The sequence below is a fragment of the Phalangium opilio genome, unplaced genomic scaffold (assembly GCF_054372755.1).
Source record: "Phalangium opilio isolate 3A_F unplaced genomic scaffold, DU_Popi_V2 ptg000017l_1, whole genome shotgun sequence".
NCBI classification, from domain to species: Eukaryota; Metazoa; Arthropoda; class Arachnida; order Opiliones; family Phalangiidae; genus Phalangium; species Phalangium opilio.
Genome location: NW_028324151.1, coordinates 5,504,629 through 5,521,873, shown reverse-complemented (window position 1 = coordinate 5,521,873; position 17,245 = coordinate 5,504,629). Strand labels below are relative to the sequence as shown.

General features: G+C 35.4%; 3 protein-coding genes and 1 long non-coding RNA gene across 6 annotated transcripts in view; 1 reads left to right on the top strand and 3 right to left on the bottom strand.

Annotated features, from left to right (window-relative positions):
- LOC149702682 (uncharacterized) overlaps positions 1–17,245 on the bottom strand; it is a 103,510-nt gene that overhangs the window by 2,065 nt on the left and 84,200 nt on the right. The window lies entirely within an intron of this gene.
- Positions 52–1,531, bottom strand: LOC149702686 (cytochrome c oxidase assembly protein COX18, mitochondrial). 2 transcript variants are annotated; one of them, XM_089866572.1, is made up of 2 exons: positions 1,403–1,531; positions 52–1,164 (listed from the first exon to the last, which is right to left on the bottom strand). In XM_089866572.1, the coding sequence occupies exon 2, from the start codon at positions 1,124–1,126 to the stop codon at positions 128–130; it is 999 nt and encodes a 332-aa protein (XP_089722698.1). In that variant the 5' UTR covers positions 1,127–1,164; positions 1,403–1,531; the 3' UTR covers positions 52–127. The 2 variants fall into 2 exon arrangements, with proteins under 2 accessions (XP_089722698.1, XP_089722699.1); XM_089866573.1 differs by lacking the exon at positions 1,403–1,531 and adding an exon at positions 1,242–1,375.
- Positions 1,522–5,007, top strand: La (La autoantigen-like). 2 transcript variants are annotated; one of them, XM_089866565.1, is made up of 10 exons: positions 1,522–1,673; positions 1,866–2,062; positions 2,123–2,229; positions 2,292–2,399; positions 2,472–2,737; positions 2,814–2,928; positions 3,732–3,872; positions 3,942–4,152; positions 4,239–4,340; positions 4,651–5,007. In XM_089866565.1, the coding sequence occupies exons 2-10, from the start codon at positions 1,873–1,875 to the stop codon at positions 4,797–4,799; spliced, it is 1,389 nt and encodes a 462-aa protein (XP_089722691.1). In that variant the 5' UTR covers positions 1,522–1,673; positions 1,866–1,872; the 3' UTR covers positions 4,800–5,007. The 2 variants fall into 2 exon arrangements, with proteins under 2 accessions (XP_089722691.1, XP_089722692.1); XM_089866566.1 differs by lacking the exon at positions 1,522–1,673 and having other exon boundaries at positions 1,858–2,062.
- On the bottom strand, positions 9,729–16,538 carry LOC149702684 (uncharacterized). The gene is made up of 5 exons (XM_089867048.1): positions 16,286–16,538; positions 15,935–16,082; positions 15,166–15,868; positions 13,528–15,081; positions 9,729–10,117 (listed from the first exon to the last, which is right to left on the bottom strand). Exons 2-5 carry the CDS (start codon positions 16,052–16,054, stop codon positions 9,729–9,731), a joined length of 2,766 nt encoding a protein of 921 aa, XP_089723174.1. The 5' UTR covers positions 16,055–16,082; positions 16,286–16,538.

The following is a 17,245-nucleotide window of genomic DNA, read 5'->3' as shown; positions in this document are numbered from 1 at the left end:
TAGTATTTCGATGTAAATAACTTATTGACACATCTAAATCATTTAATATAGTTTTCAAACTTAAACAATTTATTCGTAATAATTTAAATATATATTAATACAATTCTAATCGGAACACGATCAGGTCCTAAGCATTTTCTTTTCTAAACAACTTTGATATTTTTTTCCTAATTTCTTTATTCAAATGCTTCATGGGTTTTGAATCTTCCATAGCGGTTATCGGAATTCCAAAATATCTTTTGATTCTCGGTTGTTGTATGATTAAATTTTGCGCTAAACCGAAACTGCTCGATGTAATCCAGTATAAACAAACGCACGATGGCATTGTAGCGGCAATGGGCACTAACAGAATTGAAACCCCACGCATAAAGTTTTTAGTCCATCTTTTCAGACGTGTTGGAGGGGTTCGTAGATTTTGTAACGCGTGAATTTCTATCGTCGTCAGGTTGATTAAACCCAAGATTACGGGCAAAGCTAAACTTGTATCGATGATTGTTAGATCGGGGAACCATAAGATTCCCTCGGTTAAAAGTTGCGTGTATGCTTTTTGAACGTTAACGCTTTCAGGGGCATATAAAAGTGATAAATTTCTCAGAGCCAATGAGATGCAAACCCATAATGGGAGTTGTATGTAAAGGGATACAGCACCCTTAAATGGATGGCAGTTGTCTCTAATTATCAGCTTTGTTGTTTGGGACTTTACGCTACGTCGAAATAAATTTTTGGCTTCTTTTTCGTTTAGCTTAAATTTAGCAACAGCTAAGGGCATCTCTTTCTTAATTTCTTCAACTATTTTGTCAATTTCGGGTTTTAAATTCTCAAACCGGGCTAAAACGTAACTCTGGTATAGAGCTAATGGAAATGTGGTTACCATGCGTAAACCAACAACTGAAATTATGATAGAAGACCACCATGGTAAAGATGTGAAATCATGTATTGTGATTAAAGCATCTTGGGCGAATTTAACTGGTGCCGAATCTATGAAATAAGGTTTGTTGGATATTTTTCGATTTAATGGTATGTTACAGCATGTTTGTGGTGTTAATATGTTTTTGCATAGATAAATATGTTGCCTAATTTTAATTTGTTTGAAATACATGATGGAAAAACCTCTGTTTAACAACATTTTTCACATTTAAATCGTTTCCGGGGTTTCATTTGCACCTGAAATAATGGATAATTAAAAGAGTATTAACGCGCGGCGTTACTTTAAATTATACACTTATATTTAATTTGATTACAGAAAGTAATTTAAATTAGGGTCCTTCATTGTTTATATAAAGTGAATTTATATTTATGTTTTTTATTTATAAAAACTAATAAGGGTTAGTTTTTCAATAAAAATTAATATAATATAGAAATAAAATTAAATATTAAAGAAAAAATAAAGTTTTTTAATCACCAACTCGGACGGTCTTCGAAAATCCGTACCGTAATTGACCTTTCCTCGTGACCCCATATTATAGCGCAATTTTTGACCAATAGGGGGCCTTATATTATTAGCTTGGCCCATTCGGCGACTCGGCTCTTGAGTTATTAACGGAGGTTTAATTATTTAATCCAGTTTATATACAGAATTAAATTACTTTGGTTGGTTCTGAGGTTATTAATTTTGTGAAAGACTATCAAATAAGCCTTTTCGTTATTCAAAAGCATTTTAAATCCGTAATTTCGTAAGTAACCGCTTCTTTTATCGTAACTTCTCATGCACGTTAGCAAAGGCTTAGCATTTCCTCCTTAAACACGTGTTAGGCCTAGCAATGCATTAATCATAATCGGATTTGGATTTGGATTGCGATTATTTCAGAAATTCTGGTGTAAATTTAACTTTGGCATTAACTTAAGCGTTTCTTAAAAATTGTTAGTATCATTATGGCTGTCGACGAAACTCCTAATGGAACTACAGAGGTTCCAGCTGCTCCTGTAACTAAACCTACCGAGGAAAAAACGGAAAAAACGACTCTCGATAAAGACATTATCAGACAAATTGAATATTATTTTGGCAATATTAATCTTGTCAAGGATAAATTCTTGCTAGAACAAACGAAAAAGGATGATGGGTGTAAGTAATTAAAAGTTACATTATTAAAAGTTATTAAAGGTGCTAATAATTCTTGTTTAGGGGTTGGATTAGATGTTTTGGTTAAATTTAACCGCCTAAAAGAATTATCTACTGATTTTGATGTCATTACTTCAGCTTTAGCAAAATCTGAAAATAATATTGTTGTAGTAAGTCCTTAATTAATTTTTGAAATTCTTAAACTTATTAACGGAGTTTAAATAAAAATCAGGTTAGCGATGATAAGAAGAAAATCAGACGTAACCCTGATAAACCTCTCCCTGTAAATACCGGAGAAATAAAGATTAGAGAGGAAGAAGTGAAAAGAACTATATATGTTGTAAGTTTGAATTTGAAATAACTTAATTAAATTAAATTAATTAATATTTTCAATAACCAAATAATATTACAGAAAGGATTTCCGTTAGACTCAACAATGAACCAACTTGTTGATTTCTTCAAATCTTACGATGTAGAGAGTGTTTTTATGCGTCGCCTTAAAAATGAGAAACGTTCGTTTAAAGGCTCGGTTTTTGCCTTATTTACCGCGAAAGAAAAGGCTGAAGAATTCATGGCCATTCCTTCAATTAAATATACGAGTACCGGTGTTGATTTACAAAGAGAATGGCGTGCCAAATATGCTGAAAGGAAAACTAAAGAATATGAAGAAATTGTCAAGTAAGTTTTACAACTAATATTTAATTTAATAATTAATTAATATTAACCTAATTTAATTTGCTTTTTAATATTGCAGAAAGAGACAAGAAAAGAAAGCTCAGCGTAAAAATGAAAAGAAAGAAGATAAAGAAGATTCCACTGATGCCAAAAAAGATGTTAAAGATGAAGATGATAAGGAAGAGGAAGAAGAGGTAATTATTATTAATTAATTACAGGGTTCATACAAACCTGGAAAACCGGGAAAACCTGGAAAAGTCAGGGAAATAAATAGTTGACAAAAACCTCAGGGAAATATAGAATTTTTAGTAAAATTCAGGGAAATCAGGAAAATTTGCGTCAAACAGGGGCTGAGTAATTGAGCAAACACATTACACTATACTTTGGAGGCTCGTAACTCTGGTTATATTAGAGATACGGGGATGTCCTTTGAGTATGTTATAGTCCTATTTGCCCCCTTCTAACAATACTAAAAACTTAGGGCTACGACAAACAGGGGCCGAGTAATTGAGCAAAATGTTCGTGAACATACGCTCCATAGGAATAGCATTAGACCCAACTTTGGAGGCTCGTAACTCTGGTTCTACTAGAGATACGGTAATGTCCTTTGAGTATGTTATAGTTCAATTTGCCCCCCCATCCAACCATACTAAAGACTTGGGACTAAGACAAACAGGGGCCGAGTAATTGAGCAAAATGTTCGTGAACATACCCTCCATAGGATTAACATTACACTATACTTTGGAGGCTCATAACTCTGGTTCTACTAGAGATACGGGGATGTCCATTGATTATGTTATAGTCCTATTTGCCCCCCCCCTTCTTCGTTAACATTTGCTCCATAGGATATTCCATATACGGGAAAAACCTGTGGAAAACTCAGGGAAGTATATGGGGGAAAAACCTCCCATAAATCTCAGGGAAATTTGTTTTCCAAAAGTTGTATGAACCCTGTAAATTATTTTAATGTCTATTAACATTTAATTATCTTTTTTAGTTTGATGTTGAAAGCTTTGAAAAAGGATGTCTATTAAAATTAAAGAATTTAAATAGTAAAACAAGCTGGGAAGACATTAAAAAGACCTTCACTCCGCATGCTGAAGTTGCCTATGTTGAATTTGCACGTGGTTTAACTGAAGTTAGTATATTTAATATTTTAATTTAATTAAATTTTTTTAGTTTTTAACTTAGGAGCATTTTATTTCAGGCTATTGTTAGATTTGCCAATGCAGATGGCGCCAAACAAGCTTTGGAACAAGCGAAAAAAGCAGAAGAAGGAGCAGACGAAGAGCCTAAACTTAAAATCTGCGATTCGGAGATTGAAGCTGCATTTTTAGAAGGGGAAGATGAAATTTCTTTCTGGAAAGATTTCCAAAAGAGGAAACAACAGAAGTACAAGAGTAAAAATCATTCCAGAAGTAATGAAAATGAGTTTTAAATCATCAATATTTAATTACTCTTTAATTTTAATTTAAATCAAAATCTTTTATTTCTTTTATTTCAGATTCACGTGGACGAGGGGGAAGGGGTGGTAGAGGGCGAGGGGGCTTTAGGGGTGGAAGAAGAGATAATAGAAATAACAGAAATGATAGAAACGATAGGAATGGTATGATTGATAAGTTAATTATCATTAATTGGTTAATTACTCAATTAATTGGTTAATTACTCGATTAATTGGTTAATTACTCGATTAATTGGTTAATTACTCGATTAATTGGTTAATTACTCGATTAATTGGTTAATTACTCGATTAATTGGTTAATTACTCGATTAATTGGTTAATTACTCGATTAATTGGTTAATTACTCGATTAATTGGTTAATTACTCGATTAATTGGTTAATTACTCGATTAATTGGTTAATTACTCGATTAATTGGTTAATTTTGAGAGAAATTATTTTTCATTAATTTTTTAGATCGTAAACGTCCAAATGAATCTGAAAATGAGCCACCATCTAAGGAAAGAAAAACGGCAGAAAATTCAGATGTAAAATCTGAGCCTAAAGCTGATAGTTCTGCTGCTGAAGCGAAGAGTGAGAAGGTTGAAGCTAAAATGGAAACTTGAGACTATCCCTTTGTTTGTTTATCTATCCCTTTGTCTTTATTTTTTGTATTCAATTTCTATACAATTTTTCATGTAATTGTAAAGGAAAAAAAAAGAAACACTTTTATTTTTGCGCCTCTAGCAGACGCGTTAACTGCTGAATGTAAAATTGTAATGTTATGGACGAAGTATGAAAAATAAAATCGTGAAACGTTTTAATTACTTCAAAGTTTTGTCTTATTTTGGGGCTGGTAGATGGCGCTTTTGACTTAATTGGCTCTATAACATTATGAAATTTGGCGCCAAGTTTAAATGTATACGGGGTTATTTTTCCTTTAAAGGGATTAATTATAAGGACGAAAGTTGTGAGAGGATGACCCTAATTAATTATTATAATTAATTTTACGCTTACATTTTCGGAGCCTAGGGGGCGCTAGTTAACAGTCTCATGGTTAATGGTTATATTCCTGCAATAGGCCTTTTCAAATAGTCCCCTATACAAAATATGTAGCGGGGGGGGGGGGAAGCAGAGATGGAAGGCATTTTTCCCTCCCTAATTTCTGCGCGCGCACCTGTGGCACCTGTGAAACGTCCTTTTTAAAATCGCCTATTAACATATTAAGGCAGGGATACCTTTAATAATAAAACATTAATTATCCCTGATTAATTTTTAAAACTTGTTAGAATAAAAGTTACAATAACGCGGCCTATTTCATTTATTGATAAAAGGGTTAAAAGGTCATATTTTATCCTTAGCAGGCGAGGGGGGGGGAGGGAACTTGAAATCGTGTTTGGAATAAAATTACGCCATAAGTTTTAAATTTTGGAAGATTCCCAACTTTTGAATGTACGTACGGCGATGTTTTCTAAACAACAATTTAAATGGCGTTATTAAAGCATAACAATGCGACAATACTGTGTATAAACCTTTAGCCAAGGTCAAAATACAATGAGTAGATGAACCGCACTTTTAACCTTCCCCCGCTGTTTTTTATGTTATATTATATTAAATTTTTTTTCTTTGTTGTCAAATTCTCCGCTTTTATCAAGAATAAAAATCATATAATACCATAGTAGACTAAATTACGTCATAAACAAAGCCAAACGGTCTACTTTTTTACTGAAAAAATCGCTCATTTTAACGTGAAGACGGCCATGCGTTCGGTTGTATCGAATTTTGATGAAGGAAATTATCCGGAAAATTTCTTATGTAATATAATATAATTTTATTAATGTAATACTTAATCGTGAATGACTTAGGCCTAGATAATAAGGAGTCTTAGACTTTTAAAGTAAACGTGGTATACATGTACGTGTACATTGTACATTGGAGAAATATTATTTTGAACGGTTTCGTTGGCTTGGCGTGTTGCCCTGAACTTTCAATTCCGAATTGGACAAATTATCCATTGTTTTCGTCTATTATTTACTGAAGATTAGTGCCCAAATACTGAACGTCTCCAAAGGATTTCAACCACACTAATTACTGTAAGTTAATTTTAATTACGGTTCTGTTAAGTCAAGTTTAAAACCTAGTATGATTTTTTAATCATCATGAACTCTGAACTTTGGATAGAAAATTGCGTACTGTGCACCGATAGGGCCATATTTTCAATACAGTTTTTAGAGCCATGTGTTAAGGTTAGGTTAGGTTTAGTTCAGTGGGGCGTCGGTGAGGTTGCCTTCTACTTAAACACCAAGGCCAAGGCACGAGGTATCTAGAAATGGTTTCTTCACAACCTCAAACTCAAAGCGTTCCGACGAAGTCTAAATTTTACCCCCCCCCTTCCAACATTTCGTTTTAATTTCGTCTAAAAAAGTTGGGCAATCGTTCTAAGAAGTATTCAATACAGATGAGATATTTATAGATCAGATAATTCTCGAGGAAGAAAATTCTCATTAGAGGTTACGGAGTCAGTTGTAATTAAACCTGGAAAAAGGGGGGGGGGAGTTTCTTGGGAGGCGGCAAAGAAGAAAGTAGCTTCCTTTGATAACAGAGAGTTGGTTGCCTCATTAGTCAAAAATTCCTCGTGGTTTCCTAAAAAAAGGTGGAGGAAATTCACTAGAGATGAGGAGAAAAATATTTCGGGAGATTTTATTTTTAATTTTGGTTGCCGAGGAAAGTGAAATTTTAGAATAATCTTTCTCTTCAATTCTTAATTTTCGAGGGCTGATCGGTCGATTCTGTAGTCTATTGCAACAAGGTTGTGTTTGAGGAATTTTAATAGAGAATCATTTTAGCCGTGTAGTTAATTAGCAGGTCTGGATTTATTGAAATACAGAACCCATAAAAGACTTCAGAGCGTTCAAAGAGGGAAATGGGTTGTAGGTAGGGCTGTGATTCATACCTTCTCTGTTCTCACACGGGTTTTGGTTTTAGCAAGAAGCGATATCTAGTTTACTAGGGAGAAGGTTTAAATTATCCACATTTCCAGCTTTATCTCCAGTCCAAACGTAGGTCCGGAGTTAATCCCCGCCTCTAAATTACAAGCAGCATCTCATTGGTTCTTGAAAACTCACGTCAGCGCGACGCGAATGATTAAAATTACATATTTTCCGGCTGAGGAGAGGCGAAATAACCCGGCCTCCTTTTACACCCCCCCTTGTGTTTTGAAAGGGGGGCTGGGACTATGGCGCGCGAATACTTAGGCATCTTATACTTCCTCCCTAGTGAACTAGATATCGCTTCTTGGTTTTAGTATTTGCTAGTGCAAAGCTGTATTTTGAAGTTGAAAAACTGGCAATCCGTTTTCTTGCTAATTAGACTCTGACGTTAACAATAACGTTTGTTTATATTGAAGTATTTTAAAGGGCCATTATTAGTACTACTTTTAAAGTTACACCACATTTTAAACGTATGTTTTTCTCATAAATCTGAATTTGCCATAAACATATTTCGAAAATAGAAGTATAGCCGACTTTAAAAGAATTATTTTCAGTGTAGGATAAAGCTAGATTTGGGGTTCCCGCGAAATAATTTGCTAGACCAATATTAGGCTCTGTCATCAGGCTCACAAATTTTAAAGTAGGCTATCGCCTAAGTGTGGCGCCGCCATTGCATCTTAATGGCTTTAAAGTGTCTTGTATTACGTAAGAAGATTCATTGCCCAATTAAAGCTGGACATGACACGGTAGCGTCACACGCAACTAGTCATATCCATTACAAAACTTTACATAGACACGTCTCGCGAACCAGGATAAAATTCTAATTTAGTAAGGTCAAGTTAATTTAATTTAGTGTTTATTTATACTTATGCTATTCAAATGAGTTAATTATTTAATTTAAACGGATTTATAATTAAAATAATTAGCCCCATAAATACTGAATGATTGATAGCATGGTGGCAGTTCTATAAAATGATTCGTGTCCAAAGAACTGAACAGAACAGAGTTGAGCGTATTTTGGAGATACGAAAGTTTTTGAGAGTCATGTCCGATAGTTTATTGATCCATGGAAAGAGGGCGGTAAATAACAAGCCATCTATTCTGGCCAGGCGCTTCCATAAACATATTTGAACGTAATATACACGTTTCGGAAGTAAAATTTGCTTTAAACTGCTTTGAAAGATAAGGCTAAACAACTGTCTTGCTTTTCCCCCTCGTTATAACATCGATTTCGAATTAGCGAACCTTTAAATTTTCGTTTGTACCTGTTGCTTCGTTTTAACACCATCTACTACTTAATTTCTTAAAAAGATTCTTCCTTCTCTAAAGGGATGGCAAAATGAAATATAATTTAGTTCGATTTGTTTATGTTGAGTTTTTCAACCTCCCAAAGCGGAAGGATGGAATGGGTTGCAATTGAATTACCGGTAAAATGTAGTCACGTGATAAACGAAGAGCTAGGCTAATTGTTATGTGTGACGAATTTTACCTCGCGAATAATCTATCTTGCAATCTGTTGAATCTTGGGTACTCGTCTGACCTTTCGTTACAACGAACCAATGAAATTGCAGTTAGAAGATGTCATAAAATGAGCCCGGCCCACATATCGCGCATAGATATTAGCATGGGGGCACAAATGATTCCGATTAGCTGTATTTATTCTTGGTAATCGTAATGGATTTTTCGTCGAATTTCGCCCTCATTCTTTTGTCTACCCTTGTCCCCGAGGATTAGAAATACAAATCGGATGCATTTATCCTCTCTTTAAAAATCTCAATTGCGCAGTACACCCCGAAACGTGTTGTTGTGTTGTATTATACCAAGGCTTAAGAAAGACCATTTATCACAATGCTTTTACTTAAACTCCCTTGCCACCCGATGTTTTAATTAAAAGTAAAAAAGAAACAATTTTTCAACGTAAGAATATCGGCCTAGAATGATGGAACAGAGGACAAAGGCTTAGAGCAAATGACGAAGCGATCCGTAGTTCGTTCGTCTTCCGACTCCCTCTATCCTTAAGCCTTTGCGGCTCTCAAGAAAAATCTCTAAACAATAAACACGACGAAGGATGCAGGCCTTCTCCTGCCGGATCAAGCAATGCTAAGCCTCTTCCATCATTCTGACACGATTGGACTAAATCTTCCGAGAAAAGGGGGCGTGCACCCCCGGTTTTCTATCATTTTTCTCAATCGGGGTGGGCTACTGCCCTCCCTTTTACTTGAAAAAGGAATATCCGATATGTAGAGAGATAGGCCTTAGAGTTTCCTGTCAAAAATGAGTATGAGTCCTTTGATGAATTCTGTTTTCTCGTAAAGCGAACACTTGTGTAGTCTTGTATCTAGTTGACTTGTTAATAACTTTCAAATATCAATCGTCTCTGTACAAGAGGTTCTGACAGGTTTTTAGGGCTTTGCACCAGTAACTGTATAAAAGATTGCGAGGTCACGATACCAGGTCACTGGGTTGAGGTTTTTGGAGATTTTAAAGAAACTATAGGTTGCGGAAATAACCCCGCTTTGAAACTAACTTTGCTTTTCTTATAGTTTGGTTGATGACTTAAGATACTTATAAAGTATTCCATTTTCTGCTCTGGGTTTCTCTCGAGATGCTCTGAAGTGTTCCATTTGTAGATCTCGGGTGTTCTCGAGATGCTCTGAAGTTTTCCATTTGTAGATCTCGGGTGTTCTCGAGATGCTCTGAAGTGTTCCATTTGTAGATCTCGGGTGTTCTCGAGATGCTCTGAAGTGTTCCATTTGTAGATCTCGGGTGTTCTCGAGATGCTCTGAAGTGTTCCATTTGTAGATCTCGGGTGTTCTCGAGATGCTCTGAAGTGTTCCATTTGTAGATCTCGGGTGTTCTCGAGATGCTCTGAAGTGTTCCATTTCTAAATCTCGGGTGTTCTCGAGGTGCTCTGAAGTGTTCCATTTGTAGATCTCCAGTGTTCTCGAGGTGCTCTAAAGTGTTCCATTTGTAGATCTCCAGTGTTCTCGAGGTGCTCTAAAGTGTTCCATTTGTAGATCTCGGGTGTTCTCGAGATGCTCTGAAGTGTTCCATTTGTAGATCTCGGGTTTACATATTCCATTTACCGAGCGCTCTACACGAGATCCGCTCGGAACTGATATGTATTAGAAGAAAGATCGATACGGATCGCTAGCGGGAAACAAAAACCCAAAACCGAGCAATCTGTGAACGATCTAGGTCGGATTTTATGACGTATAGAGCAAATGGTAAATGGAATACTCCAATTGATAACAACCCATCCGCTGCGGTCATTCATTTATAGGCCTTCAATGTGCAAATTTTAGTTCTAGAATAGTCTAGAGAATACAGTTATTATTCCATAATATTTAATTGTAATCAATTTGTTGTACTGTACTACGCTTCACACTTTGGGTTTATTGAACCCCGGCTTTGTGTCTCTCCACGACGCACAAAGTACCGGTGTCGCGAGCTTAAAGTCAACATAACATAATTTGTTACAAGTTTAAACATATTCCGTGCTGCTGTTACGCTGTAGTTGTAGCTAAGAATACGTAAATTATTTAGATGATGGCAGTGTTTTCGAAGGGCTTGGGCATTTATCTCAAGTTCAACGTCCTTTTTTCATTTTCTAAATGTTTGGGTAATATGTTAAGCCGACAAATATCGTGCGAAATTACTCTATGGTGGGCAATTAGGAATACATACAGCTACTTGGAATGATTTTGTAGCCATTTTCACTCAACGTATCTAGGGATGACCCTTAAATAAATAACAATTGTCTTTGAGTTACTTTGACCAATCTTAACTTGAAAACAGTATCCCTTAGGGCCAATTGTCATAGAACTTTTTCCACTCAAAATCGCCCAAAGAACATCCCCTTTAATTTTTGCCAGACTTATCAAAAACACCCTGTGGTGGTCAAACCGTACAAAGCTGTGTTGAAAACTTCCGTAGCTTATCTTGACAACAAAAAGAGCTCTAATTGAAAAAACTTGATTGAAATTAGCTTCCGTATAAAAACACCTAAATTATTTTGATAATTGGATATCAGAGCTCATTGAAAAAGCATTTTTTAATCGAAACTCGTGAAACTTCTTTTTGTCATAGAAAGTTTCCAGCGAGAGGGAGTTGAAATTCTTTTCAGTAGAGATTTAGCTATGCTCTTTTTGGTCAAAATAGCTTGAAAAATCTTAATTTAGTCTGGAAGACTTTTCGCATCTCTGCTCTCTTTATTTCTCGTTCGAGCGAAACTGTACGTACGTCTTGTCCTCTTTAATTTCGCTTTTCACACTATGCTTGCGCTTTAACATTTTCTTTTTTTTCTGTTCTTTTGCCACCACTCTCGCGTGTCGTTTTCCTTGGCTTTATTCTTTGAAAATTAACTTTTCGTAGCGAAAATGTAAGAAAAAAATGTTTTCCGGACAAACTCCGTTGATTTATCGCCAAGTAAAGCGGGAGATGTGTTTTCAAAATTAGGCCCGAGTTGTATAAATTTCAAGGGAAAGTTCGTCGCGTCGTATTGCCACCCACCCCCCAAATGATTTTAACGCCATTTATTTCGAAACAATGTGTGTTTTAACAAGACGGCCCAAGGGCTCGTAATAGTAGCCATATCGTACGAGTGAATAGCCCCTCTATACCCTACCCTAATGAGTGGATAACCCCTCTATGAGTGAATAGCGCTATCTTTTACAATGCTTAAATGATTTACCGTGCATAAAATCAGAGTGAATAGCCCCTCGATTCCCCACTCTAAACAGTGATTAAATTATAACCGTATAAATTTACTTATGCTGTAATTCTAATATTCCGGCGAATCGAAGAACAGATAGTTTTTAGTGATAATCCCCTCGATGAGTTTACAACATAGACTTATGCCGATGCACACTTATCGCATCTTATAAATTTCTAACAAGGACTTATGCCCAGAAACTTTTGAAAGAGAAAGTTTAGTTATAGTGATTACGCATTTTAGTGATTATCCCCTCTAATTACCTTTAGCAATGCTAAAATGATCAAACGCATAACGCTCATTTAACACTATGTTAGCTCTATCTAAACCCACATTTGAATTAACCGCCAAAACGTTCCAGTCAAATATAACATAGATGACGATAGCTACCGAACGAGAACGAAATACATGAGGAGCGCGGTAGAAAAATCGTTATCTATTTAATTAGCACATACATAAAAAGAAAATAAATATAAAAACCCCAAACATACAAATTCATAAGTATCCGACCCCACAGATAAAAATTCAAAAGTTTCCGACCCCACAGATTAAGAGGTACCCCACCCCATATCACCCCGACATTTTAGAGATAAAAATAAATAATAAAAAACTCGGAGTTTCTATCAAGTCTCTATGGTTTAGTGGTTAGAACGTTTGTGTACTACGCCAGTGATCCGGGTTCGATTCCCGGGTCTGACCTGAAAAAATTTTAATTATAATTAAATCTCTAACCGAGCCCAGTAACCCCTATGGGTGGGTTGTGGTAATATAAAGTTCCTTTTAAGCTAAAATCTGACGATAACGAAGCGACAACCCCGGCCACTACCAACGGGTGCTCGCTCGCCTGAGATAAATTTTCGATTTCTAGAGTCTGTTCCAACCCCCCCTTACGTGACGTCAGCCTTAGACCTCAAGCGCGCGCGGTTTTGATTCTGTACGGTAGACTATATGAGAATTGCCATGAAATTTATTTTTAAAACGCTAATTATAGGGCATAATTTTTATATATTTTTTAAATTAAATAATTAGAAAGGGTTTGGCATAGATAATTGTGCACATTTTAATAAATAGTAAGGCAGAAACCGAAACTTTATGCTTCTATCAAACTTCATAGTTCAGTACCTATTATGATTTTCTTTAAATTCAAGAGGAAAATGATTACAATTACTTAATAACGGTGATAAGTAATCAATGCATTAGACCAAAAAAATTTAAACCAAGTATAATTCCAATGAAATGAATTTTATTTCTATTGATGAGTTTTGAGATCTTAATTTGAAAACTCCAGCCAATTATAACAATTATAGGAACTTTAGTTTACAATTTTCTTAAATTTTTTACCTAATTTTCTCCCACAATCTGTCTTGCTGGGCTTGATTGAATTGTGATATTTCATTCTAATGAAAATTCTTAATTTGACAAATGAATGGATTAAATCCAAAGGATAAGTTTCATGTTCTTGGTGAATTGAATTGGATATGTTTTTAACAATATTTATTTCGTTGGAGAGGACTTTGTTTGGAAGGAAATTACGAAAAATGGTTTCAAATGAATTCATTGCTTTTAAGAAAGTAGAGCTAGGAACAATTAAACCGCCATAAGATAATATTGTAGCCCAAGATGGTAATTGATAACAATGATCACTCTGACTTGAGTCTCTTAAATCCAGATTGGCATATTTTTTATAGAATTTTTTGGCTATAAAACCAGACATGTATTCTAGCCCATTTTCTTCAAGCTTTGAGAATTCGTTTGCTTCATTACCATCTTGGGTTACGATGTTGTCTACACTCTTTAAAATACCAATTTCTCCAGAGCATAAGGAACTAGTACCAAATCTTACTGAATTTAAACTGGGATCAGCAATTTCCCTAGGAACATTTTTTGGGTTTACATTTACCGAGACTGAGCTAGTGTTGCTATATAAAAGGTCTCTTGTAAAACTTTCTAAAGGGGATATAAATGAAGTAGCTATATCAGTTTTTATAGAAGCTTTTTTCAAAATATCACTTAGTAAATAGGTCTCATTGTTTACAGCAGTTTCAGCGACACCGAGCTGATTTTCCTTCTGTAAAATACTATTAGCTAAGAATTCATCTTGACTCATGTCAACTGTATTACCTTTATCATTTAAAATTCCGGGATTTTTCCCCAAAATAATCATTCGGATTCTATAAAGCGCATTAAGAGGTGTTGGGTGATCATCCAATCCCCCTCTGGAGCGAACTTGGGAAAAAAAATTTTCCAAACAGTCTTGGTTCAAACGATGAGTCAAGATGAATTTTATATTGAATTTGTTCTTCATGTCAAAAAATAAATCTTTGAGAGATTTTATAGAAATTATAATACCTTTCTGAAACAGCTGTAAAACATTTTTGCCTTTACATTTCATATTAGTTATTAAGTCCTTCATTTCATCAATGGCCGCTATTTGTTTTTTTAAGTGTAATCCAAAACCCATTTTTGTTTCAACAATATCTTTTTCTGTGTATGAGTTAAATACGTCGAACCATTTATCTACAGTTGCAATGAACTCACTTAATTCTTTAGTTCGGATATCATCGAAATTTACATCGCTTTTAGTCTTTAACATATATAGCAATGCTTTGGAAACTGTATTGGACAATAGTTGCGAAGCTAATTTAACATTTTGCCTAGTAGGACCGTAACATTCTAAATGGATTTTTTTAAGCTTAGGACACATTTTAATTTCATTATTATCAAGTTTAAGCAGAAGTTCTAAAGGTTTTTTATCAACGTGAGTATCGTCAATCAAAAAACCTGTATCCAAAAGCCAATTCCTTATTAGTTTTAACTCGTGTGGGGCATCAGCGAAGCAATAAATAATTTGATCAGTTGCTATGGGATGTTGAAACCAATTTTTATGGATAGATACACCCATTTCTCTCCATAAACCCATGTTACCTCCCCCCATATCACAGACAGATGAGACTATTAAATACCCTGCCTCATGAACTTTGGATATTATGTCCAACAACAGTTTTTTAGTCATTTTGGTATCAAAGCCAATGTAAACAGGTTGTTTCCAAGGTGAAAATAAGCCCCTAACCATTGCTACCTGCATTTGACTATGTTTTCCAACTACTTGATCGGCTTTCACATCATATTCATATTGCGATGAAATTTTCATTTCGTCAAACGTTATGACACATATTTTTTCTATATTTGATTTTTTAGATCCAGCTAGTTTCATAATATTTAAAACATCTTGTAAAATTCCTTGTCTTAAATTTAGTTTTGATGCATACCGCCTTAATGTTGACAAACCTGGTAATGGATATCGCAGGTCATTTTTTAAAAACATATAAGCTTTTCTGTTAAGGTATCGCAAAGTAAAAGCCCGTGCGAGATCATTGGCAGACCAGATAACCATTTTTTTCCCCATTAGTTTCTTAATTTGACTAGGTGAGAAAATATCATTTAAAATATTGGTGCATTTCTCCTTAAATTCTTCTTTTTTCCTTTTGTCATTCTTCATTCTCTTGAGTTTCTTTACTTCTTCAGTACTAATTACACTCTTCATTGCTTGTTCAATTTTTAATTCTTTAATTTTCTTCTCATTTTTCATTTCTTTAATTTTCAATTTGCTATAATGAGCTCGTAATGTTCTATTTTGTTTCTCTAATCTCTCGCATTTACAGCATGGTTTGCGTTTAAAAACAACAGTATCACGTTTAGGAATCATATTATCAGGGCTACGATCCATGTTATCACAATTAGTTTGAACATTAGTTGCTTCATTCGTGAGATTATCAATTGCAGAAGGACTAGATTTCTTTATTAAATTGTTAATGATGACTCGCTCCTCTCTTCGTTGCACTCTGGATTTTCTCTCTGTAGATTTACAGTTTTGACTTCCTTTCAGTCCCAAATTTTCAGTTGGAATAGCGTCTTCCAATAATTCCTTTTTATTAGGAATCCCCAGCAACTCAGACCTAAGATCCCTTTTGTAGGCATGTTCGTTAAAGTGCTGCGAGCAAACATGACTAGTCATGGGATTGAATTTATCCTCTCTGCGGCATTTAAATGCCCAAACCTTTCTCCTATGAATGTCATTTGGAAATTTGTGATACACAATATGTTTTGTACTATCATTCTTTTTGGTTAAAACTAGGCTATTATTGCACGTCGCGACCGCGCACCTTGTTCCAGGCATGGCTCATAAATTTTTATTATGTATGAATCTAAAAATATACAATTTATTCACATTAGTATTTTGGTTTTGCACCCAAATAAGTTATAACAACCCGAACCGAGTCCCTAGTCTTATCCCTTAAGTCTTAATACAAATAAACTAAAGAAGCAAGTTCCAAATATCTCTAAAAGCTTCCTAATTTAGCATTAATATTTCATACAAAAAGTTATCAGAATAAAGTAATTAATTTACCTTTGAGGATGCCAATACAGCACAAGCTGCACAACTCGCGCCTCGAAAGACTATACATAAGCAGACGATGCTTCACTAAGGTCTACGGGAGACGTCATATTCGGCAGCCAATAAAAGTCGCGAATTTTCGAAGGTAAAAGATGGGCGCGTGAGCAAACCTATATTAGCGAAGCGGCAACTCTATAGACCTTGGGCCACTACTACTACTACTACTACTACTACTACTACTACTACGACGGCTCGGGTCAAACTAAGAGCCTATCGTATACTACGATATGGCTAAAAATATACGCCAAGGGGGGGGGGATGTTTTACGAGTTGTTTGAAAATAACGGAAATGTCAACTATACTTGTATTAAAGGGAAGGTTCGGGTTTGGAGACCTTGAAACGTTTATTGGAGATGGAAACGTTTCACCACATGCATGTCAACATAGTCCGTGATTGCATAAGTTCATAAGATATGTTCCATAAGTTGTCACTGGTTACAAACTGGAGCTTGTCATGAAGTGAGTGACGTAGGTCATAGATTCGAGGTAAAGCGACGCCTGGTGAGGCGCTGCTATCAAAGGCTTAGTACAGACTAAATATAGGAAGATGGAATGCAAAACCGAGTGTAGTCAATCAATTCTCGCTTGTCGTTCTCGAACTAGCTCGAGCTGTAAGTCTCTAGCATTACGAAGTATACTTAGTGTCATACTTATAGAACATATCTTTTAAACTTATGGATGTTTTCGATATAACATCGCCAAATATTTCTTAAGATGTAGGACACTATGCAGAAAAGGTTCCCGGCGTTGCCAGTCAGCACTTTTTGGGCGCCATTTTAAAAAATGGTCGCAATACTCAACTCCAGGCAGGTTTTTAAGTTTGGACGTCATAGGACACGGGATATTTGGTCGAATTATCTTATGACTTCCGGTTAGGGATAGGAGCTACGCCTAGAGAGCGTTTGGAACATG